At 39.2% G+C, this 27133-nt stretch overlaps 1 protein-coding gene across 1 annotated transcript in view; it reads right to left on the bottom strand.

Moving 5' to 3' along the window:
• The window catches only part of WDR49 (WD repeat domain 49), a 199406-nt gene that overhangs the window by 42544 nt on the left and 129729 nt on the right, over positions 1 to 27133 (bottom strand). Inside the window, exons 10-15 of the mRNA XM_006890389.1 lie at positions 20760 to 20890; positions 16966 to 17060; positions 14923 to 15073; positions 11019 to 11206; positions 8998 to 9192; positions 1712 to 1893 (exon numbers count right to left, since the gene is read on the bottom strand). Coding sequence (XP_006890451.1) covers positions 1712 to 1893; positions 8998 to 9192; positions 11019 to 11206; positions 14923 to 15073; positions 16966 to 17060; positions 20760 to 20890 — 942 coding nt within the window. The remainder of the gene's footprint in view (positions 1 to 1711; positions 1894 to 8997; positions 9193 to 11018; positions 11207 to 14922; positions 15074 to 16965; positions 17061 to 20759; positions 20891 to 27133) is intronic.

The following is a 27133-nucleotide window of genomic DNA, read 5'->3' as shown; positions in this document are numbered from 1 at the left end:
GCTTAGAGAATGAACAGGTTTGTCCTGGAGAAGGTGAAACCAGGCTACTCCTTGGAGGCAAGGATTCGGCAGTTTCCTCTGACATACTTTGGACGTGTTGTAAGGAGGAACCAGTCCTTGGAGAGGGACATCATGCTTGGGAGGGTGGAGGGACAGCGCAGAGAGGAAGACCCTCGATGAGATGGGTTGACTCAGTGACTGGGGTAATGGGAGTAGGCGTGTCAGAGACAACAAGATTGGCACAGGATGGAGCAAGGTTTAAGCCTGTTTTACATAGCGTTACTATGAGTCACAGGTGGCTTGACAACACATAACAACAACAGCCCACTAGTAGATTGAAGGAGAGATGTACAACCTTTGGGTTAACATGTCTACAAGAGTTTCGTATTACAATGGCATATGAATATTCACAGTTGTCGTTGTTATGTTCCATGGAGTCAGAATCAATCCATAGCTGACCCTCCAGCACATTTCCAGAGCCAGTAAATGGTACAGGAGGAGGCTACCCGTCTCTCTCCTTCCGAGCAGCTGGTGGATTTGAACAGTGAGCCTTTGGGTTGGCTATGCAACTGCTTACCACTTAAACCACAAGAGCTCCCTATCTTAGTTGTAGTCTTTTAAAACATGTTTAAAATGTATTTAGGAAGAACGTAGATTACAAAAGCATAGGTTAGCAAACAGTAAAGGAAACAAAAGAAATCATTAAGTGGTCTAACATTTGAAAAAAACACACCCCACAACTATTATTGTTCAGTGGGAACCAACTTAGAGCTGACACTACAATGTATTTTCAAGGACACTTCAGTAACACAGGAGACGGCCCATCACTGTCCCATGGAACCACTGATAGATAGACTCAAGCCTCCACAAGGCACTGCCCTTGAGTCAGCTGCAGAGCTGCTTATGGACTATGCCACCAGAGCTCCCTGCCTAGCGTTGTTATTGTGTTGTTGCGTACCACTGAGTCAGAACTGACCCATAGCTGACCCTGTGGCGGGTTTTCAGGGCCACTTAATCACATGGAAGGAGACTCTCATCCTTCTCCCATGGAGCTGCTGGTGAACTTGAACTGCTAGCCTCGGGGATTGCAGCTCAGCTTCTTGCCACCACTGCTCCCTTACATAGTAAAAACAATAAGAACGAAATGGAGCAGAGGGAGGATATTTATACTCAACACACAAAGTCAAGTTTTCTTGACATTTTGTGATATATAAATCCCGATCCATTTTAATAAAAACCAGAGTAAAAGCTAACATTCAGACATTTGCAGAGAGAGAAGGGCTAATTTCTGTAATTGAAAGATTATGCCATTGAGGAGAAAACAAAAATTCAGTGGAGACAAGAAGTAAGAACCAAGTGGCCTAGTGGCAAGAAGCTGTGCTGCAATCCGGAAGGCACGTGGTTGGAATCCACCAGATGCTCCGTGGGAGAAGGAGGGGCAATCTCCTCTCAAGAGCATAACTGCCTCTGAAGACCTCCTGGAGGGTTATCCGTGGGTCAGTTCTGACTCAATGGTACACAACAACAACAACAACAACAAGGTGCTTACAATGTACCTCCCGACCCCACTTATACCAAATATTTTTTTTCAATAGCTAGATATGATCGAGATATTCCAGAAAGCACAGAGGAGAATGTGGTACAATCTGCTCTTATTTTATAGACTATGAAGACCCTAGATGGTGTCTGAGTAGCATTTAAACATTCTTACTCATGCGTTGAATCTTCTGTGTTTGTCTTATCAAACACAAAATGTTCTCTATGGTCTAAACAGGATTCTTCCTTAGAAAGTAAAGGAATTGTCCTTGGGATTTCTTCTTGAGCTCCACTTTCCATCATATTAAAATTTCTTTTTGGAAAGGAAATAGAATTTTCTATTTGCCAGTGCTCCACCTGGGGGGGAAAAAAGAGAAAAAAAATCAAAGCGATCTATTTTATTTTTTAAAAAAAATACGTACTGAATGCTTGCTTTGTATAAACTACTAGTCTATTAAATGACATCAGAGGGCACAAAAATGAATAAGATGCGATTTCTGTCCTCGAAGAGTTTCACCTTTCAGGGATATGAGGCCCATAGATCTGTCATAAAGTCTAAAAGGTGGTATGAGTCACAAGAAAAACTGAAGATTCTATGAAGAGATAATTTTGTACTACTAATAGTACTTTACCATTTCACCTTAAAATCCTAAATAGCAGAATTTCTATTTAATAAAAAAGAAATGAACCTGTTAAAAAGAAAAATGGACCCTAAAGAAACCAGAACTGCAACTCAAACAGATATATGTACACCCATGTGTATTGCTGCTTTTTTCACAATAGCAAAGAGCTGGAAACCACCCAAGTGCCCATCAACAAACAATTGGATAGAGAAGCTCTGGTATATCTACACAGTGGAGTACTATGCTGCATTGAAAAACAAGGAACTCATGCAGTATTATACTAAATGGGTGACCCTGGAGGACATAATGCTGAGTGAAATATTTGTCACAAAAGGACAAATACTGCATAGGGCCACTGTTGTAAAACAGGACTGATGTCGGGCTTGGGTGGAACCTAAAAATAGAGGGGATGCATAATGAATACTGTATTGAAACAGATGAGAGAGAACTATTTAAAAGTAACATATGATTAGGTTTATTTTCATAACATGATTCCAGAAAAAGAAATGCATAGTAAAGTGGACTGTGGACTGGGAGTGGGGTAGGGAGGTGGAGGGATTGTATAACAGTGAAAGATTATTTTTTTTTCTTTTCAAAGAGAAATGCAAACTGAGGGGGAGGGGTGGGGAGGGAGGAAAAGATGCAACAATGAATGAATGGGAGAAAATTTTTTAAAAAGTAAACAAATACCAAGAAAAACTGGCTTTGTTAATTTTTCCTGCAATAACTTTCTTTGCATCTCACATTGAAGTTAAAAAGAAGCATTAATTTTCAAAGAGCAACTCAGATATTACACATATATTCCTGAGTTATTTGTTACATCCTCCTATTCACGCATCTTGGCTTTGGTTCTTAATATGCATCCATCTAGAGAAAACTCTGCTAGTCTGGTGGGTAAGAAGTTTCCTCGGCCAATCCAGAGGCAGGTGGTTTGACTCCACCTCTTGTTCTGTTGGAGAAAAATGTCCTCAAATGCAATTAACAGCCTCTCAAATCTCCCTAGAGGGTCAGCTATGAGTTGGTTCTGACTTTAGGCGATCAGTTTCAGATAAATTTTGAACCAAAAGAAATCATCGTAAATAGTTTAACTCCTATTTTAATCATGTTGTTGTTGCTGTTGTGTGACATGTGTCAGAACCGATTCAGTGGGTTTGCAGAGGTGGTAAAGCACACAGGAGGAGATGGCCCATCTCTCCCCCAAGGAGCAGCTGGCGGATTCAAACCACAGGCCTTTAGGTTGGCAGTGCAACTCTTCTACCACTAAGCCACCGGTCTTATTTTCATTCCCACTAGGTCAGACAGAAAAGCACTGAGAATATTTTGTTTTCTCTGTTGTGTGCTGTGCAGTCAATTTCCAATTTATAATGATGTAATAGAACTACTCACAAGGCACAGCAGAACTGCCCCAGACAGATTTTTCAGGTTGAAATCTTTTCAGAAACTTGGTTTTTCGTTGTTGTTGTTTTGTTTGTTTGTTGCCAAGTAGTGACTGGGAGATTTAAATAGCCAATTTTTCAGTTAGCAGATGAAGTGCTTAACCATTGCCCCACCAGAGTCTGAGAACACAGCCAGTGTAATTTGAACACTAAGCATCTCAGGGATATTTAACTGGTCTCCAAACCAATCAGTCTTGTCCTCAAAATTTTCACAGTAAATGCCTGTAAGGCCAGAGAGAGGATTTATGTAAGTGAAATGAGCTTCATAGAAGATGATAAATAGAAACTAAAATTAGATGTGAGGATAGAGAGGCAAAAAGGAAAGGTCGTTAACTGTAGAGAATCGGAAAGAAACTCCCTGTTGTAAAAGGAGCCATGGCTTCTGTCAGGAAATGGCATATGTTACTTCTTTTCAGAGAAATTCAAAGTCTGGATCTCTTTATACAATTTGCTGATGATCAAATGCAGAAAACAATATCAGATTTTACTGGTGAATAGTCATTAGTCACAAATACTTTAGTCAACATTCCAAATTGAGGAGAATGAGTGGTGGCACTAAAACACAAGCCGTTCATAACATAGCATAACAAAACATAACATAACATAACATAACATAACATAACATAACATAACATAACATAACAACATAACATAAAACATAACAACATAATATAACAGTATAACAACATAATATAACATAAAACATCACAACATAACAAACATAAAACATAACAACATAATAACATAACATAGGTTACTGCTTAAGAGGGACCAGAGTACACAACCTTCTTCTAACTTCTTGTTATCTCACTATGCCTGACACAGGCCCTGGTCTTTGCAATCACTTGCTAAGCATCAGAGAGCAGGACGATGACTAGGGAGGATAGAAGGAGAATTGAGAATTGATGCCTCTGAGTTGTGGTGCTGGAAAAGAGTACTGAATATACCATGGACTGCTAGGAGAATGAATAGGTTCGTACTGCAGAGGGCGAAGCCAGGCTGCTTCTTGGAAGAAAGGATTCTGAAGCTTCATCCAACATACTCTGGACATGTTACAAGGCTGGATCAGTCCTTGGAGGGGGACATCATGCTTGGGAGGGTGGAGGGACAGCACATAGAAATGAAGACCCTTGATGAGATGGATTGATTCAGTGACTGGGGAAATAAGGGTAGGTGCATCAGAGGCAGTAAAATTGGCACAGGATAGAGCAGGGTTTAGGGCTAATATACATAGGGTCACTATGAGTCACAGGGGACTCAATAGCACATAACAACAACAACAACCATCTCACAGTTTTCTGAGATAAAAACATATCTTTGGATAAACCAAACAAATCCTATTTCTCCAATGTTGAAAATGGACTTATTTTACCACCTAATTTTAAAAATCTACTGGAAAACCCAGCTTATGATCAATAGCTACGCTATAAACATATTTTACTGTTCTTTTTAAAAAAAGAACTCCTTTCATTTAAAAAAAAAATGGAATCACATTGATGCTCAAGTGCCTTAATCAGATTGCATGTAATTGGAAAATTAAATCAATTTATGAAATATATTACTGATTATTTTCCCATTTCCTTTATAGACTTTTTATTGTGATTCTCTTTTCCATAACCGCTAAACTAATAATCCATTTGACCCAAAGTCAAATGTTTCACTTAAATACAGGGCAAGAAACAAATTTACAAAGATACAAATTGATCCTAAGGTGTAACTTTTTCTTTCCCTATTTATATTTACTAATTGAACTCTTCCTAAAAGGCTGTCTCTTCTTACATCTAATGAGAAAGATACTCAATGCTGCTCATTTCTGGTGCCTGATAATTGATTCTTTTTGCTCCTTCTCTGTCCCTTTTCTCCTTTCTACTCTTCCTCTCTCCCTATTTCTCTTTTATTCCTTTGCCAAAAATTAATTTTATAAAAAAATAAAAGAACACAACACCAATTCTAACAGAATGTACTATAAAACCAGATTGTCCCAAGCTTTGCCCACCTTCAATTGTTAAAACTCCTGTAGCTCAGACTTTTCCTGTTTTTAAAAGGCAGGGGAAATAAGTAACTATTTTTATGATATATCTTAGGACTGAAATCCTTCAAAGGGAGAGGAAAAACGAGTGGAAAAAATTATCAAAAGCATGAAAAGAAACAATTTTACTAAAACATTTCAATTTAAAGAAAATTTAGTCTCAGGGTCTATTTTGTGGGCACAGTTGAGCTGACATTTATACCTAGTTTGCTCTCCTTTCTTACATCAGCATCAGGTCTTGGACTTGTATTCTGCAGACATCACCCACTTGATAACATGCTGTTTCTTTATTTGTTTTTCAAACCCCCCTTCATCCCACCAGAGTCCTTGTGGCCTTCATGCAGTATCAATATTACATCAGTTGCTTCCAGTGCCAGAAGCAGCCTTAAACCTTTTTCTGGTCTGAATGCCAGCCCTCACCACCTACCCACACATTTCATTCCCCACTTGGCTGCTATAATTCTGACACAGTCTAGCACTTGACTTATTTCCGTAGTTGAAGGGACTGGCGAAGTTTGAGTGTTTTGTTGAGAGATGTACAATGCCCCAGCAAGGCCTTATGTTTCTATTTACTTCCCTCCTTTATTTCCTGAAGGGCTGTAAAGAATTCTTTTAGCACAAATTGACATCATCAAAATAACCTCACACTAAATGCAGCAACAGCAGACCTTGTCTCCCAACACTAAGCATTGTGTTCTCACAGGATGAGAGTGGTACCTGAGCATACGGAAGAGACACAAGTTAACTGTCCAAATAGAAACTGTGGCTTCAGCCTTAACTTCATACTGCCATGTTTAGGACAGCTTTAATTGAAACTGTTCTTGTTTTGTTGGTTGTTATGTGCCATCAAGTTGCTCTATCCTGTGCCAACTTTACTGTCTCTGACACACCTACCCTCATTACTCCAGTCACTGACTCAATCCATTCCATTGTTGGTCTTTCTCTCTCTTTCTCTTATGTCCCACTCCATGGACTGGTGTTTCCTTGCAATATGCCCAAAGGATGTCAGACAAAACCTCAGAATCCTCGCCTCCAAGGAGCAGCCTGATTTCATCCTCTCTAGGACAAAACCTGTTTGTTCTCCTGGCAGTTCATGGTATATTCAACACTCTTCTCCAGCACCACAGCTCAAAGGCATCAATTCTCTATCATCTCTAGTCATTGTCCATCTCTCTGATACATAGCAAGCAATTGTGAAGACTTTAGCCTGGATGAGGTGCTTCTTAGGCTCCAGATTGATGGTGTTGTTCTTCAGTACTCTGGATGGAGTGGACCCTGACAACTGTCTTTTCTCATGCAATTCATCTCTTGATTTCCTGGCTGCTGATACCAAGACTGTTGGTGTGGAGCCAAGCAAACTAAAGTTGTTAACAATCTCAATCTCTTCACCATCTATCATGATGCTGCTAATCGGTCCAGGGCTGAGAATCTTTGTCTTCTTGATGTTGAGCTTCAATCCATATTTAAAGCTGCAGCCCTAGACCTTCTAAAAAAAGCGCTTCAAGTCCTCTTCAGTTCCAACAAGCAGGGCTGTGTCATCTGCATAACGCAGAATTGAAACTGATCAGATGTCGTTTTTTTCTTGATATAAGTTACTGGTGACTAGAGCAATATTATCGTGGAAATTAAAGGGGGGGGGATTACAGAAATGTGAAACAGTAGGTATTTTATTTAATGGCCCCCTTCTGTTTTCATTTTTTTTAAGTAAGCATAAATTAGAGCTTGGCTTTATGATAGAGATTATAGACATTCATTCTCAAGTGCACTAACTTTGGTTAAGAAATTAAACTCTGCTACTTTTGCTGTCTCTCTTTATATTTACTAATTGAACTCCTTTTAAAAGGCTGCTTCTGTAAGCTCAATATATTCAAACTCTCTCTGCCTTCGCTTTCTCACATATAAAGTGAGGGTGATAATAATTCCTCGTGTAACAGTTGTGAAGCTTAAATAATCCATGTAAGGACTACAGAGCAGGGTTCTAGGAACAAGGAAAAACTCAGGAAATGTTACTGTTTTTATTTTGGCAGAAGTAGATCAGACAATGAGCAGGAAGATTGGGTTGGTTTTTTAAAAATGAAGTTTTCTGTATTTGTGTGTTAACTCAATTATTACTTACTAGTCTTATATTTATTTAGCAACAAGATGGTAATTTCATCTCTGTTGTAATTTTTCCCCCCATAGTTCTAAGATCATATTCTCATTCTCTCTCTCTCTCCCCTGATTTGCTTGCAAGTTCATTTACATTGCTTTTCACACCGTATTTTCCCTCTTTCCTTTACCCACCTTTCCCTCTACCCATCAAATTGTGCGACTCAGTGATTAAGAGGCATCCACTTCCTAAACAACATGCCTCCGGAAACTCTATGACTTTGATTAATGTCGATCGTTGTAGAGGGGCTTCAGGCTTTGGTTTATAGGGTAGCTGTGAGTCATGCTTGACTTGATGGCAATCAACTACCCACTCATCCTCACACCTTCTCCTTGCCTTGGATCCTGCACTCATTCTGCAGTTATGATTTTATACAGTATTTGTCTTTACAAGACTCAGTTCACTTAGCATAATGCTCTCCAGTCCCTCCCAGATTAGGTAATAATTTACAAAATCATTGTTCCTGATTTCTGCATAGTATTCCATTGTGTGAAGGTACCATAATTTCTCAATCCTTTTCATTGTGTGTGGACACTTGGGCTGTCTCCATGCTCTTGCTATGGTGAACAATGCTGCTGTGAACATTGGTGTACATGTTTCTGTTGGTGCCTCAGTTCTCATTCTCTCAGGGTATTTTCCAACCAGTAGGATAGCTGGGTCATGTGGAATTTCTATGTTCATCTTTTTGAGGAAACACCAAACTGCCTTCCAGAGTGGTTGTACCATTTTACAATCTCATCAACAATGTGTAAGAGTTCTTATCTCGCCACATCCTCTCCAACATTTATTATTACTTGCTGCCCTGTTAAACTTTGTCCCTGCTACTGGAGTAAGATGGTATCTCCTTGTTGTTTTGATTTGCATCTCTCTTATTGCCAGTGATTTTGAGCATTTCTTTATGTGTCTGTTGACCATCTGACTGTCATAATTTTACTAAAATTTGGAACTGCAAGAATTCATTTCTTTGTCTCAGAAATCCTGGAATGTTTTGAGCCGCACAGAGCGACCATCTCTTCCACCTCTCTGGTGCCCTCCACTTAATGGAACAGGCGCAGTTTATGGTACAAAGACGGTGAAGTGCCTGGAGCTACAAGTGTAGAACAGGAAGTCAGTTCTTTGATGACTAATGAACACCACACAGCTGACAACATTCAAATGGAAAGAAATCAAAGCTCATGTGAAATGTCGAGTAAATATTCAAATAAAAGAAAGCCATATTTCTACCTGACCAAAGATCCAAATAGGAGAACCGCAAACGTCAGCCACAGAAATGCAATCTGCTGAGGAGGAAATGATTAGCGATCGGCCACCCAGCTCACACATTTCTAAGCAGCTTATTCGATCTTCACGAGGTCGGAATGATCTGATCAGTGGTGGGGGCTGTGTGACTTTGTCTTTACTGGAATGAAGGCAATACTCCTAAATGAAGAGAAATACAGGGAATAAGAAAGAAATCCAAAGAGTAAATGACTGTGTGACACAACACTTTTTTTTTAGTCCAATAAGAAAATAAGGAGTAAAAAACTGTTTCTAACCAATTTGACAATGTAAAGGAAGAGGAGAGGAGAGAAGAGGAGAAGGGAGGAGAGGGGAGGGGAGGGGAGGGGTAAAGAGGAAAGAAGGAGGAGGAGGAGGAAAAGAGGAGGGAGGGAGGAAGAGAACACAAATGTAGGAGAGGGTAAATAAATTATTTGATTGAGATGACTTAACCATATATTTAAAAGAAAAAAGAAATAATGACGTCAAGTAGATTTCTGTATCATAGCAACCCATATGATAGGGAAAAAAATCCCGTTTGGTTTCCAAGGCTGTAACCTTTATGAGAAGGCGCTCCAGCGTCATAGTGTGTAACGTGTCAAGATGCTACAGAAAGGCTGATGGTTTGAATCTGTTAGGAATTCAGTGGGAGAAAGATGGGCAGTCTCCAACCATGAAGATCTATAACCTCAGAAAAACCAGGGAGGACCACTAAGTTGGACTAAACTCTGTGGCTGCGGGTATTGGGTTTTGGTTATGTTTCTGGAAACAAATCACATCTTTCTCCCTTGTAGTTGCTGATGTATTCCATCCACGAGACCTTTTGTCTTATCGCTAAGAGCTAAACTACTGAGTCACCAGAACTTCTATAACTGTATACAACCAGTCACATACTATATAGTTTAGTATTATTAGGAAATTGAGTCGATTTTTCAGTGACACCGGGAGCTCTGGGGACCTACTCCATAGGAAGTTGTGTTGTTAACCCAAAGGTGACTTCTCTTTGTTGTTCAAATCTGAGGGGGAAAAAATAAGCTATCTCCCCAGAAAATCTCCTCGAAGGTCATGTGTAAGTCAGTTTTGACTCAATAATGATGAGTATGAGTGGATTTTTGTTGGATTTTTTTTTTTTAATCAGTGAGACAGAAATTTCAAATGTAGGATAACTATACTGTGAGGTGCAAAAAATACCCAGAAATCTATCAAGATCGTTTACAGTCTTATTTCAAGATATCTCTTATATATGTGCAGTCAATTCTATTGTAGTCTGCTGACAATATTGCATCCCTACATTGGATGATTAACTTGGGGAAATCTGCAGTTAGGGACCTCTTCAAATTATGGAGGAGTAATGATGTTAGTTAGAGAACTAAGGTGCATCTGTTACAGACCATGGTCTTTCTAATCACTTGCTGTACGTCTGAGAGCTGGGCAGTGAATAAGGATGACAGCAGAAGAATTGATGCCTTTGAGCTGTGGTGTTGGAGAAGAGCACTGAACATCCCATGGACAGCAAACAAACAGTTACATCTTGGAGAGGGTGCAGCCGGAGTGCTCTTTGGAGGCAAGAATAATGAGGCTTCACCTCACGTACTCTGGGCATGTTGCTAGAAGGGGCTATTCATTGAGAGGGACATGATCATAAAAAGGTGGAAGGTTGGTGAAGGAGAGAAAGGTGCTTGACCAGGTGGATTGATAAGATAACTGCATATTTTGTTCATTGTGTTTCTATGAGTTATACTCAACTCAATGGCATCTAACAACAACAACAATATGTTAAGAGACTATTTTAAATAACAAGACAAATCAGACTGTTTTTTTCCATAAATTAGTAATGGCTCTGGTCATTTCATCTAAATGCATTCTTTAAAACGTCCAAACTGAGCAACTATTCAATCATAAAGCAGATCTACCCGCCTACTTCATATTCATCTACAATAAAAGATAATACCAATAATAAAAATTATGTGCAAAATATTTCTATTTACCTCTATATTCCAGATTTTCAACCAGCCATCTTGATCCCCTGTGACAAGGTATCGATTCAGTTTATCAGTAGACATAATAATTGATCCAACTCCACTGTGAGCCAAAAATTCAGCTAGAAGTTGCTTCTTGACTGTATCCCAGAATCTCACATACCCACGTCCTCCACACGACACAAGGTTTGCTCCTTCTAACAAACAAATGATAAATCTAATTAGAAAACTGTAACAAAAGCATCTTTGGTATCTTGCTCTGAAAAAGCACTATGCATTGAAGATGTGGGCATATCCAGAATCCATTCTCAAATCAGTCATCAATATATTCGCACACACGAAATAGAGGTAATCTTCTGATAGCCTCACTGGGTTGTGGTGGGCATTAAGTGTCACAGGAAACGTAAAACATTACCCTGAATTTAGATTTATTTTCTTCACTCATCATTCAGACATTATATGGGGGATTTTGGGGGTTTGTTTGTTTTTTGGGTTTTTTTTAGAGAAAAGTTAGATGGAATGTTTTTTTTTAAAAAAAATAAACTCCATGAAATTAAAACATTAATTTTAACATTTTTCTAATATCTCAGTAACACAAAGTATGCATTCTTCTATAACCTACTGAACACATACATCAAAGAAGTAAAATATATCTTGCATAGATTTAAATGTATATGTAGTTAGAGTAGCCTGGCTATTGAGTTGCATTTTCTATATATTAGCTTGCTTGAAGTTTAATTTGCAGGCACCCTATTATTTTTTTTTGTTAAATCAAGAATACACTGTAAGCCCTCTAAGACCTTTTTAGTTGTTGTTGTTGTTGTTATTCCTAGTTCTAGAACTAACATTTTCATTCTCAATTTCATATGCTTTGTAGAACATTTTACCTAAATTATTCTTCAGTGGCCAAGTTCCTATTATTATTTGATAAATCTGTGGATGACTTCCAATTTGCTTCACAAATGTACTGCTGATTAAGAGTCATATCTATTTAAGATAGTAAAAAATGGCAATAGCCGCTTCAGTGGAAACAATTTGGGAATACTGATAGCATTAAGGAGAATTAGTGCAGAGAAAATGAGAGCAATTTTAGGATAATCGTTTTTTATTGTAAGAATAAGTGAGTTTCCGAAAACAGAAAGTTTTAAAATCTAACTATTTCCATGTCTAAATATCTCACAATGCTTCTAAAATTCCATTGTAGTATATCCATTTATTGGTTCTTGACTGAGAAACACTTGTTTGAAAATAATGAGAGATTACTGCATGTTTTAATTCAGCAAATATACTTTCACCATCTTTCCTTTAATTTGCATACTGAACAAATAATCCAGGAAAACAGGCTGTCTGAAGAAGACAGTGACACAATGATTTGAGGAAATGTTGTTAACAACTTGCTATATGCAAGTAACAACCAGGTTTTGAGAAAACAAAGATTGGAAATATTTGATGAACCTTGAAAAGAATAATAATATAAATAATAATATTTAGTGTGGAAATCCTTACAATTGGAACTCTGGGAGTGTGGCTTTTTGCTGCTTGTGGATGGTAGTCCTGATAGGCAAGTAAAGGGAAGTTTTTGGGGTCGTGTTTTTTGGGGGTCATGTTTGATGTGTAGTACTGCTCTTCCCCCGCCCCCCGCCCCACCAAGAGCAGGTGTCTTTCAGCCTTTGCGTAGGATTTAAGTCTGCTCAAAGACGTTGGATTAAAACCTCGCAGGAGGAGGGAGAGGCCCTCAGGCCAAAATGTATTAATTTTTGAATGAATATTCCTTGAATGACATAGCTATATTTTGTCTATTTGCTGAACTGAACAACTTGGAGTTGCTGTGATGCTGCACACTGTTCCGTAATCTTATCAAGTACAATAATGGTTCCCCACTGTGGACAATGTTTGGATGAGCTTCCGGACTGATTCATGTTGGGAAGCAGGAGTGGCATCCACTTCCTAATCTAGATGCCTCTGGAAACTCTACAAACTCTCTAAACTCTATAAATGTACAGAAATGATAATAGTTCTATAACGGAGTTCTGTACAGAAATTATGTTAGTCAGAGAAGAGTGTTCAGGTCTTTTGTGCAAAACTTTCAGTCATATTCAACTTGATGCCACTTAGCCACTGCTAAGTAAAACTAATGCTGTTATATCTGGAGGAAAACTCGCACTTTGCACATCACTCTTTGTCAATGTGCAGCATGAAGTAACCTGGGTTGCTGTGATGCTGAACCTTGTGACATTGGGGTATCAAATACCAGAATGGCTTCCCCAAGTGGACAGTGTTTTGTGGAGCTCCCAGTTGTAAAACAGGTTTGGAAGCAGGAGTGGCATTCACTTCCTAAACCACTTGCCTCTGGAAACTCTATGAACTTGGTGAAATGACAACAGTTATGGAAAAGCATTAGGTCATTTGTTCATAGAGTTGTTATGAGTTATGCTCGACTCGACGGCAATCAACAACAACAACAAAGGCTTTCATGTTACTTGACTCCACAACCAACACTCATGGAGGCAACGGGGGCGGGGGGGACAATACCTCAAATAGCATATTTTGTTGGAAAATCTGCTGTTAAGGACCTCTGTAAAGTGCAAAAAAGCAGGGACGTTACTTTGAGGTCTAAGGTGCTCCTGACACTGGTTGATATTTGCAGTCTCCTTAAAGGTATGTGAAAGCAGCACAGTGAAGAAGGAGGATCAAAGAAGAATTGATGGCAAAATCAAAAGAAGATCTTCAAGGACAGGAATTGATAATAGTCGCTACCAAGGGTTCAAGTACAATACCACATAAGGCTGGGACAGGATGTTTGTTCATTTCGTGTATTTATATAGCCTCAGAATCTGGACTGACTCAATGATACCCTGTAACAACATCAACAATGTTGAAAAAAATTTATGTGGAAATAATACATGGTTTCCACATAACAGAAAACTGAGAGTGATGTTACAAAGACACAATTTAAGTACATTAGTATTTTTCAGGATTATAACATACATGACTGGACCCCAAATGTTTTTTGTTGTTTTTTTTTTAAAGGACACGACTAACACAATTATTTTAGGTGAAAGATTAAAGACTAGGTATTATTCTCTGAATCAGATTTTTCTTTTGGCAAGATGCAGTTTGAATCAGCACAAAGCTAAGAGTGTCACTGAGAACAGAGAATAAATTAAGCAACTGCTTACTTTTTCTATGAAATGATTATAGTAAATCACAGCGCAACCTCAATGTTAGTATATGTATCCACAATGGACCTAACCATGAGCTTGACTGTCTGAGGAACATACACACAAACAGTAGTGAATTCTTGCCCCGGGATCAGCAATGATCTCAAGTTATGCTTTTCCACCAGCTCATTTAATACCAGGTGCCATCAATCTCAAACCTGTGTCCTGTATTTCTTACTGTGTCAACTGCTCTACTGAAGCCTCTTTATTCCAAGAAGGGGACATCACAGATGTCACTGTGAACAGTTTCCAGATTTCTGGCCGAGTAGTTAAGCATTTAGCATCAAAATGAAAGTGAGAAACTCTGAATCCATCCACTTCTCCAGGGAAGAAGATATTGCAATCTACTTCCCTAAAGATTTACTGCAATCATTTACTCCAAAAGCGTAGGTCTATGAGTCTGAACAAACCCAAGTGTAAGGGGTTTGGAATTTCTATTTGTTTTGGGATTTTCTTGTTGTTGTTAAATCTATTCAAACTTCTAAGGAGACCTTACTCTGACTCCTTATCTTGTTCCCCTTTCTCAGCCTCAACCTTTGACCCTTGGTCTCCCAGGACCCAGTACTGTTAGGTACAGGTGTCTAACACTACAAGGACTAAGTAAGAGTACCTTCAATTTTCTTTATTGCTCCTTTTTCCAAGATTTTACAGTATATCAAAACAGTGTATAACAAAATATGACTCTGTTTTACCTGTCACAGCTGTGTTTTTTCGTGCTTCAAGGAAGAAAAGCCTCTTTACAGCGTTATTGCCCTCAGTGTCAATCTCAGAGGAACAGTTTCCCATGGCAGCCTGGTCTGTGGTGCTGGAGCTTCTCCTTCGAGCCCTGGGAGGCTCATGAGACTCTGTCCACGTGAAAGACAAAGCCGAGGGCTTTCCTGAAGAGAAACAATGCTTTTGAAACTACTGCCTATTAAAAGCAACAAGTCTAAGTTTGCCTCTATCAGTGTCCTGTCTCCAAGTGACATGATAGATTTCCCATCATCAAGGCCCGTCAAGTCTCTCATACTTTATCTGCTTTTTCAGACTCAACCTGAAGGGCTGTTTGATTTCATTTCCCTTTTGCATATTCCAGTCACACGTTTCCCCTTGATATAAATTAATAAGAGCTTTATTTTGAAGTCACTGTTAACATCTTAGAAATCCTGACATGCTCAAGACAAATGCCATTCTAATATCATGGCGTTTTTGGTTTATTAGTCACTCATATTAATCCTACAAATATTTTAATGAACAGGAAGCATAATGACTGAATATTTTTAAAAGAATCATTTATTAGCAAAACTATTTGTTAGCAAATTACCCTGGAGAGGATATCACTAACTGTACTTCCATTACATGATGGCATCACCCGCAGACATCAGTAATGCCCACTAGGGACAATCTACGAATAGCATTTCCATAATTACAGTAAAAAGTTATGAACGAATGAATACTTTAAAAAATTCCAAAGCAAGAAATATATAGCAGTATTTTTTGCACATTTTAGAAATTTAATATTATTCAAGAAGCTGCACTGCAATCCCAGAGGTGCATGGTTTGAATCCACCAGATGCTCTGCTGGAGAAGGAGGGACAGTGTCCTCCTGTACCAGTCAGATCTGACTTGACAGTAGAAAGAAAGAAAAACAGAGAGGGAGAAAGGGGGAGAGAGAGAGAAAAGGAAGGAAGGAAGGAAGGAAGGAAGGAGAAAGAAAGAAATTTAATATTATCTACTTTTCCTTTTTATCTCCTTTTCTGCCTATTTAATACTTGCTGCAATTAGGTGTTCTTTAAAAGGAAGCTAGTGCTCCCCTGAAACTAGTGGAAGAGGCAGTATTCCACTCTTTTTGTGAAAGATCTGTTGTTAATCTCTACAGACTGATCAATGACCCCCTGTGACCCACATATACAAGGTGTAGATGAGTCGTCATGGTTCCCCATTTATTTCCCAAAGTTGGATACTTTGTGTCTGCAGCCAAATAATTTCTAAATCTCTGAAACTGGTTTTCTTACTCTTAACATTGCTTTCTAGAAAAAACGGTATTTGAGGATTAGACCTTTCTTAATGTTCAATTCAGCCTCTGAATTTTTGAAATTGAGACAACATAATCTCTCTAGGCCATAAGGAAGGACATATTCATTAGCCAAATAAATGAGTGTAAGGAAAAACTATTTGAAAGGAAAACAAAATGTGAAAAGCAACTGTCAAGACATTTTGCTTAAGTATAAAATATTCATGTGCTCTATCTGCTAAATTCCCATAAAATACAATGTACTTCCATCTAATGCTCCACACAGGTTTCTAAGGCAAGGAATAATTTAAGATTTCCAGGTGGCATAATATTTAATACAAGCTGTAGATTGGGCCTGAGCAGCCTGTTAAGTGAGTCTATTTCCCTGTTTTCCTACCACTGGAGTACCCAAGGTTCAGTCAAAGGCAATTTGGAGAGGTTTATTGGCAAAAAACCCCAGAACTGGATAAAAATGTAAGATCTGCATCCTGCTGTCAGGAATTCAGAAATGCTGATGGGATCTAAAGAGAAGGAATGGCACACTGTGGAGAAGTTGTTAAACCAAGTCAAGCTCAAGGCCGTTTTTAGTCGCTCTGACAAGACGATGCCACTAATCCCGTGTGCTCACAGCCAATCATCTATCATTTAGAAGCAGGTTGCATGAGGTATATGAATAAACAGCCAGGTCTACTGTGGTCCGAGTCAGGCACATTATTTTCATTTCAAGCTTGTACTCACCCACTTTTGATTTTAGAAGTCTCTGGTAATCTGGATGAAGGACGTGGTGAGCATTTTCTGTGCTACTGTTCCATAGAACAATTTCTCCATCATAGCTTCCTACATGAACCAGCATGGAGAAGAGAAATTGCCAGAAGATTAAAGGGGGGGACAAAAAACAAGCAAAGCAATTAGAGGCTGTTAGTATCTCTCTATCGTTTTGGAGGCATGAATGAGTAATGACAGCTAATATTTTTGCCAAACTCCACAGCTTAAAACGGCTTTCATGTCCATGATCTCATCTGATCCCACAGCATACCTACACAGTTGGTATGGCAGAAATAACTACTCAATCATTTTTTTATTTTAAGGCGTTCAGAGCAAGGGCTTTGGAGTTAAGCAACTTTTAGCTTGAGTCCTAATTCTGTCATCGACAAGCTGTGTAACCTTGGCGAGTTATTGAACTCTCCCTGATGGCTCAATTTCTTTATCTGTAAAACTGAGTTTAATAATTGTATTTATCTCACAGGGTTGCTGTGAGGATGGAAAGTTACTCTGAATAGTGCCTAACATATTAGAAGTACCAACATGATGCTAATAATTATTATGATTATCATTACTTTTTCAAGATTGAGGGAGGGTAAGGCAGTCAAATGAGATCAAACCAAATTATTTTCCTCAAATCTCTTTTTGTCTGTATGTGAATGAGAGAGAGAAAGTGTGTGTGTGTGTGTGTTCTCATCTTACCTCATACCTCATATTCTTTAGTGAATATTGTTTTCTCCAACACTGACATTTTCCCTTCAGAGGTCCTTCCCTATTGCTTTTCTCAGGTAAACAGAGAAAGACAGAAAGAGGGAGACTAAGTCTGTCCAAGCATGTAGTTGGGAGAAACAACTCATGTCCAGGCTGCTGCTGGCAGTGGCTCAGACAGATAACTCCTTAATGAGATTGTCAATATCAATTGAAGATTCATGTAGGTGTAATGTATAGACGGTACCTTTCTTGTGATCTGGAGAAGGGGATGAGAAATGCATACTAAACTTTGTAGCCCTCTAGATTGGACTGGAAAAATAAACCCGTGTAACTACAGATTGAGATTGTTGACAGCTTCAGTTTGCTTGGAACTACAATCAACGCTCTTGGTACCAGCAGCCAGGAAATTAAAAGACTAATTGCACTAGGAAAGTCTGCTGTCAGAGACCTCTCCAAAGTACTAAATAGCAACAATTTTCTGGAGACTAAGGTGAGCCTGATATAGGCCATGGTCTTTACAATTACTTGGTATACATCAGAGAGCTGGGCAATAACTAGGGAGGACAGAAGGAGAGTTGATGCCTTTGAGCTGTGGTGCTGGAGAAGAGTATTGAATATACCATGGACTGCTAGGAGAACAAATTCATCCTGGAGAGGGTGATGCCAGGCTGCTCCTTGGAGGCAAGGATTCTAAGGCTTTGTCTGACATACTTTAGACATGTTGTAAGGAGGGACCGGTCCTTGGAGAGAGACATCATGCTTGGGAGGGTGGAGGGAGAGCACAGGAGGTGAAGACCCTCTATGAGGTGGATTGATTCAGTGACTGGAGTAACGGGGATAGGTGTGTTGAAGACAGTAAGGATAGGGCAAGGGACAGAGCAGGGTTAAGGGCTGTTGTACATAGGGTCGCTATGAGTCCTGGGTGACTCGATGAACAACAACAACAACAACTATAGATTGGCCAAGAAGATTAGTTTCATATGTTCAAGGTGGTCTATCTTCTTCTAGAATTTCCAAAACATATACTTCCAAGGTGCCTACCGAAACACTCTCCCCTATCACTGATGTCGTTAAGATGGATGAAATGTAATGCTATTCACTAATTACTGATTTACTATCCCATTGGAAGGATGGCTAAGATGCAACAAGTTCTTCAGCCACGTACTCTGATAACATTTTATGACACAACCACAATAACAGCACCACAGCAACCTTATCATTCCCTGTTTTTATCACATTTCATTATCTGCAGGGGTGGTCTTCCAGTATCTATAAAGGCATAAGAGCTAACTCAACTGCAGGGTAGACCCTATCAGAAGGTAATCAAGTCCTGAAATCAGTGGCATTTTAAATGTAGATGTTGTTGTTATGTGCCATGGAGTTGTTTGCGACTCATAATAGCGACCCTGTGTACAACAGCCCTAAACCCTGCTCTATCCTGTGCCAATCTCATCGCCTCTGACACACCCATCCCGAGTACCCCAGTCACTGAATCAATCCATCTCATAGAGGGTCTTCCCCTCCTGCGCTGTCCCTCTACTCTACCCAGCATGATGTCCCTCTCTAAAGACCTGTCTCTCCTCACAACATGTCCAAAGTATGTCAGACGAAGCCCCAGAATCCTTGCCTCCAAGGAGCAGCCTGGTTTAACCCTCTCTAGGCTGAATCTAACTTATATAAATTTATATTTGATAATATTATTCTTTTATAATCCTGGCTCTCTTTCTATTAGCTTTCATACTCTAAATTGATGATAATTTTTTTTAGTCTATAAAATAATTAGGCTAGCAGACTATGGATTTGGTAATTTCATGGTATAATCTATCTTCATAAGTTGCTTTCTATGTCTGGAAAGGGAGCTCTGAGGGCCTAGTGGCAAGAAGGTGTACTTCAATCCCAAAGGTACATGGTTCAAGGCCACCAGCAGCTCCACTGAAGAAGGATGGTCAATCTCCTTCCATGTGATTAACTGCCTCTGCAAACCCACTAATGGGTCGGCTGTGAGTTGGTTCTGACTCTGTGGTACACAACAACACATGACGGGAAATGATCAAATGATTTCTTATCCATTTTAATATGTCATATAAATGTATGTCTGTAGACCCTTTTATGTAAGCAGGAGTGGCATCCACTTCCTAAACAACATGCCTCTGGAAACTCTATGAACTTTGATAAATGACGATAGTTATAGAAAGACTTCAGGCCTTTCATTCTTAGGGTTGCTATGAGTCGTTCTCGACTCGACAGCAATCAACAATAACAGACCCCTTTAAGAGAATGTATTTGCAGGCAATTTTGTAGGTCAAGTCTCTACAACACTAAACCAAGTCCAAATCCATTGCTGTTCATCCAATGTCAACTCACAGTGACACTCTAGGGCAGAACTGCCCCACAGCGCCTCCAATATTGGTTGTATTTATTAAATTCATCAATATCTCTTTCTCCTGCAAAACAAATGAAGGGTTTTAGCAATGGCTCTTTTGGTGTTCAGCCTAGCAGTTAGCCACTGCACCACCAGAATTCCACACTAACCACCATTACCTAGCTTAACCTATGCCAAAGAATTCTTATATTCTCTACACAAAACACGTTCAGTGTCACAGAAGTGTAATTAGTATCCAACATTATGATGCTGCTTCTGAATAAAGGACAATAAAAATAAAAGCTAATTTATTACCAATGAGCTCCATGTGCCTCTGAAGATTTTACACAAATTCTCTTCCTCAGCTTCATGGTAAACCAACATCTACCTATATAATCATTAGCCAGAGGGTATAATTATTTAGAATAAATTGACATGCCCAACATAATGTAGAAGAAAATTCTAAAAACAGGATCAGACACCAGATTCTAGAGCTGATGGTCATAATTACTAATGTCTCCCCATAGACATAACGACCAAGAGTAAGTATTTTTAAGCGTGAGTCCAGTTTCTAGAAGAAATCTATGCATTCATATTCTCTCTCTCTCTCTCTCTCTCTCAAAAGTGAAAGCTGTTGGTTTGGTTGTTTTTGAGTGAATCTCTATTTTCAACAATGATAATCAAGTGAATGTTCAATTGACCTGTAGCCAGAGTTTGCGGAGGTGAAAATGCAGCACATAAAATATCATCATGATGTTGCACCCCTCCTTCCCATTCTTCTGGCTGGACAGAAAATTGATTGAAGTTCTGGGATCGAAACACAGTAATAGCCCTAGTTAAAAAAAAAAATTTAAAAAGTTACAGGACTTAGTTATTGTTTCAAGAGTGATAAATACATTGTGTAGCCACCATCAATGAGTGGTGTGATTTGAGAGGACCAAAAAATTTACCCTCATCCATCTTTCATAATGTCTGTTAGGCCCACACTTATTTTGCATTTTCTCATTTACTTCTATGGTAAGTTATGGACACTTCCCATCAGCAGGTTAATCTCTTTCAAAACCATTAGCATCAAACTACCATTTAGAATTAATTAGTGAAGTCTGTAAATCAAAGTTTCCCTAGACACATATCACGGGACCATTAAGAATTTTACATTTTAAAATAAGTAGTTCTATGAACAAATAGTGTTTGAGAGCTTAAACAAAGTTAATAAGGTTTGTTTTCTTCAGGACGTCACAGGCATTTAACATATATTGTCTCCACTAGTGTTTCCTAGTCTTCCTTGATGGTGAAATCTTTTCTCAGACACCACCTTGCAGATCCACTATTTATTGAAACCCACTTGGAACACGATGATCAAAAGGAGTAGAACACAGGAGATATATTTGCAGAACACATAAACACAAATGGTTTCTAAAGGGCTCGTATCTTGATGAGAGAATTTGGTAACAAGGCAGGATGGGAATAGAATGAAATGCTTGGGACAGCATTTTCTCATTATGATTTGAGTTCTGGCTACCAGCCTGTGCTAAAAATGTCCTTCTTTCTATACAAATCTCAAAGAGCAATGGGTAACCACATCCTGGTATGTCCACCTTCATCTCATCCTCACTTTTCGCAATGCTGGTTCTATTCTTATATCTCTGTAGGTCTTTACCAATGTTACTTCTCAGCTGCTGATGGGATTGACTTCTCTTCCTTAAAACTCTTTTTCTATTTCCAAAACCCATTGGTTCTCTTCCTTGATTTCTTATTTCCTGTTCTCTATCTTTGCTAATCATTATTTTCTTCACATTTTTTAAACACGGATGTTTCCTCTTACTATTTCTTCTTCTTTTTTTCCTCCCCCCCCTCCGGCAGAGCATCTGGTGGATTCGAACCGTGCACCTCTGGGATTGTAGTTGCAGCTTCTTGCTACTAGGCCACCAGAGCTCCCCCAAACTTAGAGATATCACATATAGTCATGAGTTCCAACTTCACTTGAGGAAAATGACTATAAATTTCTTTTCATTCACAACATCACCCAACATTGGAGTATTTCACTTGTTAGTTTATATTATCATATAATGCATTTATTAGCAACTACTCTTAGCATGTAACCAACCTTGTTATCTTCCCTCTGCGTCAGACCTCTTTTCTGAATTCTTGGAGAGGATGTGGCGAGAAAGGAATGCTTATACGTTGTTAGTGGGATTGTAAAATGGTGCAACCATTCTGGAAGGCAGTTTGATGCTTCCTCAAAAAGTTGAACATAGAAGTTTCTTATCACCCAGCTATTCCACTACTTGGAATATACCCTGAGAATATGAGAACTGAGACACAAACTGAGATTTGTACACCAACCTTCATAACAGCATTATTCACCATTGCAAGAACATGGAAACAGCTCAAATGCCCAACCACAAATGAATACATTAAGAAATTATGGTGCATTCACACAATGGAATACTATGCAGCATGCAGGAGCAGTAACTTTGTAAATTATTACCTAACTTGGGACAGACTGGAGAGCATTATGCTGAGTGAACTAACTCAGTCCCACAAGGATAAATATTGTATGAAACCATTATTGTAGAATGAGTATAAGGATCCAGGAGGGGTGCGAGAAGCTGGGAAAAAAGGGATGAGGATGTGTCGGGGAGAGAGGTGTTAATCATGGGGTTATACAATTTGATGGGTAGTGGGGTGAGGGAAATTGAAAATCTATTTTTGAAAACAATGCATTTGAGTTTTGTAAATAAATTAGTATGTTGTTGTTGTTGTTGTTATGTGCCGTCGAGTCGCTTGCGACTCATAGCGACTCTATGTACAACAGCCCTAAACTCTGCTCTGTCCTGTGCCAATCGCACTGTCTCTGACACTCCCATCCCAATTATCCCAGTCACTGAATCAATCCACCTCATAGCGGGCCTTCCTCTCCTACGCTGTTCCTCCACCCTCCCAAGCATGATGTTCTACCTTCCTAGGTGTCTTTCTCTGTTACAACCAAATCAAATACCCCTCATGTAGTTTGTAGCACATTCCTCACAATCTGCATCTTTCAGCCCCAGGAAAAAAAAATCCCAAACAAATCAACTGCTCTCATGTAGATACTGACTCACGACAACCCTATTGGACAAAGTAGAACTGCCCTGAGGAGGGGGTTTGAGGTTGTGCATCTTTATGAAAGCAGACTGACAGGGATTTCCCCCATAAAGGGGAGTTGGATTTGAACAACTGACCTTGAGGACAGCAGTCAAGCATTTTCATCACCTTACGACTAGGACTTCCTATAGCTCTCTCACTGCTCCTTAATTTCAAACAGCTGCACAAGCTTTCTGGCTCGGTGGTCGAACAATGGCAACACTCCGAATCCACGCCACTAACACCTGTCTACCTTCCTATTGAACATCATCCTAATTCAACACCAGATCAGTCATTTCTCCCTGGAGTTCTGATCACCGAGTCATTGTACAAGAAGCTTGCTTTGTATGTCGAAGTCTTTGTTCCTAGCGCTGCAGGGGATAGAGCCATGCATATGAAATTACTGAACTACAAAGTAAAAAGCAATTATGAACCAAAGAAGTATGAATCAGTTATAAATTTCTGAGCTTCAAAATCACAGACACTTGTGTGGGAAAAGTAAGATTTAAACTGTGTCATATTATGGTCATGACAGGAGTCTAGTGTGAAGGCTGCCTAGTGGAGTGGACTTGAGGGGAGGGACTGTATAACAATGAAAGAATTTTTCTTTTACTTTTCAAAGAGAAGAGCAAACTGGGGGTAGGGGGCAGGGAGAAAAGTGTAACAATGAATGAAAAGGAAAGTTAAAAAAAGATTTGGAAGAGCAAGACACTCTCTTGTTGGACGAAACAGTATGATCAAGATAATAAGATCGTTGCCCTATAGAAAGTATTACTATTTCATTTCCAACATTACAAAATACAATTGCTCAGGCTTGTTTCTTCAAAATTAAATAATTATCTGGTTCCAACAACTTATTTGATTTATAGAAATTATTCCTTGCTATTCTCTCACCCTTGATCTTCAAACTAAGCATATCCAACTAGTTATTTAGTACAGAGTACTAATGACATAGGCTGAACACAGTGTCCCATACTAAATGCTAACTTTACTCCAAGAGTTTAGAGTAAAATATTTTATATGGAAATAAGGAAAGATGAAATAATTCAATAGAATTATATATCCAACTGAATTTTAAAGATCGAATGTGAAGTTTCAAATATATTCCTAGCTTCAGGAGCTGTTTTGAGTTTCTAGATGTTTTCAGACTGTGTTGCTCTTTTGCAACCAAAGTATTCTTCTTACTATCTATGTGCCCTGACACTTCTATCAGCTTTGTTTTCACTCATGAGCATTTCCTCTATGAATTCTCTATGCCTCTATGAATTCCTATCCAGACACAGAGCACCTCTACCTACCATCTCTGCCACATTCAAGTCCACTGCTATAGCCATTGTGTCAACCCATCTTGGTACAATATATAGTAGTATATAGTTTTTCATTTATAATTGAATATCACAATGTGAATAGTTTCTTTAAAACTCTCTTTACCTGTTCACTTTGGTTGAAGAGCTTTCCTTTGGGAATGGAGAATACAATGTGGGTGTTTGTTATAATTATGTATTGTTGAGTTGACCACAACCCATAGAAACCTTATGAAAAATAGTTCTGAATCCTGCCCTGTCCTGAACCAATCTCACTGTCTCTGAATCACCTTCCCCCATAACCCTAGTTCCTGTGTCAATCCATCTCGTTCAGGCTTTTTCTTTCTTGTACTGTCCGTCCATCCTTGCCAGGATGATGTCCTTCTCCAAGGACTGAGTCCTCCTGGAAATATGTCCTAATTATGTGGGACAGAGCTTAAAAATCCTTGCCTCCAAGGAGCAACTTCCTTTCACCCTCTCCAGGACAAACTCGTTTGTTCTCTTGGCAATCCATGGTATGTTTAATATTGTTCTCCAGCACTTCAGCCTGATTCATCGTCCAGCTCTCTGAGGTGTAGCAAATAATTGCAAAGACCACGGCTTCAATCAAGCACACTCTAGTCTTTAGACTGGCTTTAAGTCTCTTCAGCACTCTAAAGAGGTCCCTGACAGCACATTTTCCTAAGGCAATTTGTCTTTTGATTTCCTGACTGCTGGTGCCAAAAGTGTTGATTGTGCAACCAAGCAAGCTGAAATTGTCAACAAACTCAATCATTTCTCCATCTATAATGATCCTGTCCATTGGGCCAGCAATAAGAATCTTTGTTTTCTTGATGTTGAGCTTCAATCCATATTGAGGACTGCAGGACCCAGGGAGAGTTTGTTGTTGTTGTTATGTGCCGTCGAGCCGTTTGCGACTCATAGCGACCCTATGTACAACAGCCCTAAACCCTGCTCTATCCTGTGCCAATTGCACTGCCTCTGACACACCCATCCCGATTACCCCAGTCACCGAATCAATCCATCTCATAGAGGGTCTTCCCCTCTTGTGCTGTCCTTCCACCCTCCCAAGCATGATGTCCCTCTCCAAGGACCTGTCCCTCCTTGCAACATGTCCAAAGTATGTCAGACGAAGCCCCAGAATCCTTGCCTCCAAGGAGCAGCCTGGTTTAATCCTCTCTACAATGAATCTGTTTGTTTTCTTGGCAGTCCATGGTATGTTCTCCAGCACCACAGCTCAAAGGCGTCAATTCTCCTTCTATCCTCCCTAGTCACTGTCCAACTCTCTGATGCATAACAAGTGATTGCAAAAACCATGGCCTGTATCAGGTGCACCTTAGTCTCCAGAGAGACACCGTTGCTCTTGAGTACTTTAGAGAGGTCCCTAACAGCACACTTTCCCATCGCAATACTTTTTTTTATTTCCTGGCTGCTGGTGCCAAACATGTTGACCGTGGAGCCGAGCAAACTGAAGCTGTGAACAATCTCAATCTCTTCGCCATCCATCCTGATGCTACCAATTGGTCCAGTGGTGAGAATCTTTGTCTTCTTGACATTGAGCCTCAGTCCATACTGAATGATAATTCTATGTTTCTTCTCTCTCTCAGGAAAAATTCAGTGTACTATATTTCTCCAAAATTCTCATATTGATTAAACATATTCAGGATCACAATCTAAAGGTGGGGGAGGAAACTTTTGCATAAGGAAGTGGTAAAAATAGCCTTTCTGGTATGTGACCTTGTGTGTCAAAATGTTGAGAAACTAATTCACTGCCACCTTTCCTTTAAAATTTTCATTGGAAAAGATAGTTGTCCTTAAAGTACCTTAAAATCCAAACTGTATTTTTTATCTTTTTTCAAGACAACACTTTTTGAAAAATTCATATTTTTACCAAGAGTAAAATTAAAGTACAAAATGAGCCATTTTTAAGACTGTTTTAGGAGTTTGAGAGACTTGTTCTCTTTGACATTGAAAGAGTTTGCTAGATCGGTTTTTAAATTCTCACCTCACGATGGCAAGCTACCTGTTCCTGATCCTTTTTGTCATTTTGTGAAGAGTCTCACATTTTTAAAGTCAGAATTTACAGGATATAAGAACATTATGCTGTGGTTCTTTGTAGGTGTTGATCATGACTTAGAGAGGCTCTTTGAGCAACAGATCTTAACCTTGAACTTTCCTTACTATCTTTAATATACTAAAGTCCGTTAATCGAGTCACTGCTTCAATCCTTCTTACTGAAGATCTTCCTCATTTCCTCAGACCCTCCACCTTTCCCAGTGTGATGATGCCTTTTTCCTCCTGACAACATAACCAAGGTATGTGACGTAAAGTTTCATCATCCTTTCCTCTCAGGACTACCTTGAATGTACTTCCTCCAGAACAGATGTGTTTCTTTGGGGATAATTCATGACGTAATCAATAGAGTTTGAAGGCAGTTCGGAGATCTTCTGTCATCTTTATTCATGGTTCTACTTTCAGAAGCAAAAGAAACAATTGAAAATACCAAAGCTGTCACCAGGCACTCTTCAGTCTTTAAACTGTCATCATTGCTCTTTAGCTCTCAGGAAAGGTCGTTGACAGCAGTACAACACATCTCTTGATTTCTTGACTGTTATTATCAAGGGTGTTGATCACGGATCCAAGTA

Source organism: Elephantulus edwardii, unplaced genomic scaffold (assembly GCF_000299155.1).
Source record: "Elephantulus edwardii isolate Elephantulus edwardi_28Jun2011 unplaced genomic scaffold, EleEdw1.0 scaffold00088, whole genome shotgun sequence".
Taxonomy (NCBI): Eukaryota; Metazoa; Chordata; class Mammalia; order Macroscelidea; family Macroscelididae; genus Elephantulus; species Elephantulus edwardii.
The sequence above is the reverse complement of the archived record's forward strand: the minus strand, read 5'-3'. Positions and strand labels throughout refer to the sequence as shown.